Below are 3,120 nucleotides of genomic sequence, written 5' to 3' on the forward strand. Positions count from 1 at the left end.
GCTGGCTGGCTGGCTGGCTGGCTGGCTGGCTGGCTGGCTCTTTGTCATGTTTTGAGAACCTCTTGACCCACATGCAGACCATCGAGCGACTGCTTCCCAGCTGCTTATATCTCCAACCTGCAGATTGTAAAACCAGATGCAGGTGTGCCAGTCTGCCCGGCTCACACGGAGATCCTGTCAGAGGGAAGGGCTCTCACATTGACCCAAAATCCAGGGACCTGACACATCCAGGTCAGTTGGTAGAATGTCTCTGTTGTTCTGACACTTGAATCGCTCTTACTTCGAGAGCAATTCAAATTCATAATCCCACTAAGTAACAAAGCTAGGGTTTTCCACTCTCATTTACTGCTTCGCTCACCAGTTTTTTTTTTCTCTAGTCCACTGAAGTAGCAGCTTGGTTCAGACATATGCCCATGTATAGAGAGGTTTGAAAACAATTCAAGACTCACAGTCGGCTCGAAGGAAGTTGTTCAGGACTTGGAATAGTGGGAAGCTGTTCCAGGAGTCGGCAGGCTGGGCCTGTAGAGCAGAATCCATGTGTGCTCCGTACAGAGACAGGAAGCTCTCAGCATGCTCTGCTATCAGCTCTGGCCACCACGAGAAAGCCTGACATTGATGGAAAAATGGAAACAAAGGCATCAGATGCTATGAAAGATTACAGTGCTTACATTTATTGTAGGAGATATATGCAGCCAAACATGAACATGACATGATACAATTCTAAGGTGGTAAGTGAGAAATGTCGAGTCATAACACTGTAATTACAGAGTTTAGTTGATCCTAATGGCAGAGCTGGAGGAGCAATCCATAAGTAACATTGCATTTTATTTTATATGACTCAACTTCTATTTAAATTCACCTTTGAATGGCTGCAACATTATTTTGGTTATGCTAACCACGTGTTTCCACCTTTCTTACATTTCTGCATTGCAGGCTCCATTTCCAAGCTGCTGGCGTGGAGATGGATGTTTTGAAAATGAACAGTTTTGAGGATCGAAGAATCACCAGGTTAGTTAAATGCAGTTTGTTGACAGGAGTACAAACTGAAAAGGTGCATTTAAAAGGCCGAGTGATTCATCCTTCAAGGCCATGAGTACAAGGGACTGCTGCCTAGTCAACTCTCCGTCTTACATCTCTGCTTCTTTTTCTTTCTCCATCAAACAGAAAAACTAACCTCAGGACATCAGCATAYGGCTGAATGCTAGTTGCACTTTTCTCTTAGGTGTCCTTTAGCTGTCAAAAGCAGAGGTCATCTGAGCAGGCTGACCTCGGTCAACTGGAGAACCACATCACCTTTGATGCTCTTTAGAAAAAGCGAATCAACAAGTGCTTTTGCAACAACATCTGCAGACAGTTTTCACCCTGTTTTGGGCTTGAAAGCAGCTGACAGTCACAGCAAGCAACGACGTCTCACATCTACCTCTGTTCATTTAGACTTTAGCTGCTTTTAAAATGACATCTCACTTTTACAGATTTTCATCATCAAGACCTTTATAGGACACAACAAGTAACAGAAAATAGAAGCAGTTCTTTTGTGACCTCTGTGACATTTTTCAGGGGAAAAAAAGACATTTGAATTCAAATGTAAGGGATGTTCCCCACAAAGTAAAATTAATCCATTATAGGTATGAAAACTGAATGTTTCCAAACAGTAGGAGGCTAAAGTTCCTGCACATATATGTTTCAGTAAATATTCTCACCAAGCATGAGAACATCCATAGAAACAAACCTGAGCCCTCAAATAACTAAGTCTTCTCGAGTTATGGTCAACAGTGGCATCAGCTTAAACTATGTGTGCTTTGCAAAAAAACTTGTTTTTCCTTTTTTCTGGAGTCCTTTTGGCACATCACTGCCACTGGTACCATCACTACCACTAGAGGCAAAAATGTGGAGATCTCTTTGTTGAAGTCCTTAATTAATTATTTTATTTTATTTTGGTCATACTTTAACTTTGATCACATTAATCCAAATTCAAGATAAACAGACTTTATGTTGCTAAATAYACAGTCCACCATTAAATTATTCACAGTGTTTCACTTTTCCACATTTTGTTATATTACAGCCTTATTCAAAATGACATTAAATCAACCTCTTTCCTCAAAATTCTTAATATCTCATTAGAATTATGAGGAAAAAGGAGTTTTTTGCWAATTTATCACATAGAAAACAAAGAAACATTTATTTAAGTATTTGCAGACTTTGCAATGAAGCTCAAAATTCAGTTGTTTTCACTGATCACTCTTGAGATGTTTCTACAGCTGAAATTGAGTCCACCTGTGGTCAATTCAACTACAAATACACAAGTATTTGTAAATCTTCTGTGGATCAACAGCTATGATACCATGTTTGGCCTGAACCTCAACCTGCTTTAAACTTCTCCAAAAACCTCCTTCATCTTTGTTTCCTTGGTCTGCATGATGCGACATGAATGATTGGGTTGATTTATTTATTTATTTATTTATTTATACAAGCGCCTACAGGTGACATATGTTGTGAATTGAATCAGGTCGTCTGCAAGTCATTTAGCACCACGTTCTCCACGAACATGCTGTGCGCGATAGGAGAGGGGTGACCATCGTCCRGCCACGCCCCAGCCCAGTCACGGAAGGCGCTCCTCGCCGACCGGAGTCGGGTAKCGGAGTCCGACCGAAGCGATGCGGCGCTACGGTATCGTTACGTCTAGGCGGGATTCTGACTTAGAGGCGTTCAGTCATAATCCCACAGATGGTAGCTTCGCCCCATTGGCTCCTCAGCCAAGCACATACACCAAATGTCTGAACCTGCGGTTCCTCTCGTACTGAGCAGGATTACTATTGCAACAACACATTATCAGTAGGGTAAAACTAACCTGTCTCACGACGGTCTATTCTATTCTATTCTAAACTGAATAGAATTGAATGATGCTATTTGTTCAATAATGTTCTCTGTCATCATAAATTTGACAGTAAGTTTAAGGGAGCTGTTCTTTGCCTGGATGCTGAAAAGTAGAGGTGTGCCAATCGATTGGTCACCGATCGGGCCGATTTTCGTGAAAAAGTGCATGATCGGCGATCATTGGTTCTCGTTGCCGATCACCTGCATCTCATTTCTCAGCCTGCCTGTGCAGCTGGTCTCCTCTTT

At 41.9% G+C, this 3,120-nt stretch overlaps 1 protein-coding gene across 6 annotated transcripts in view; it reads right to left on the bottom strand.

Annotated features, from left to right (window-relative positions):
- Nucleotides 1-3,120, bottom strand: part of cadps2 (Ca++-dependent secretion activator 2) — a 282,773-nt gene that overhangs the window by 61,503 nt on the left and 218,150 nt on the right. For all 6 annotated transcript variants that reach the window (XM_017305475.1, XM_008410955.2, XM_008410954.2 and 3 more), the window contains one exon: nucleotides 450-606. In XM_017305475.1, the coding sequence (XP_017160964.1) occupies nucleotides 450-606 (157 nt within the window). The remainder of the gene's footprint in view (nucleotides 1-449; nucleotides 607-3,120) is intronic.

This window comes from Poecilia reticulata, linkage group LG6, assembly GCF_000633615.1.
Source record: "Poecilia reticulata strain Guanapo linkage group LG6, Guppy_female_1.0+MT, whole genome shotgun sequence".
Taxonomy (NCBI): domain Eukaryota; kingdom Metazoa; phylum Chordata; class Actinopteri; order Cyprinodontiformes; family Poeciliidae; genus Poecilia; species Poecilia reticulata.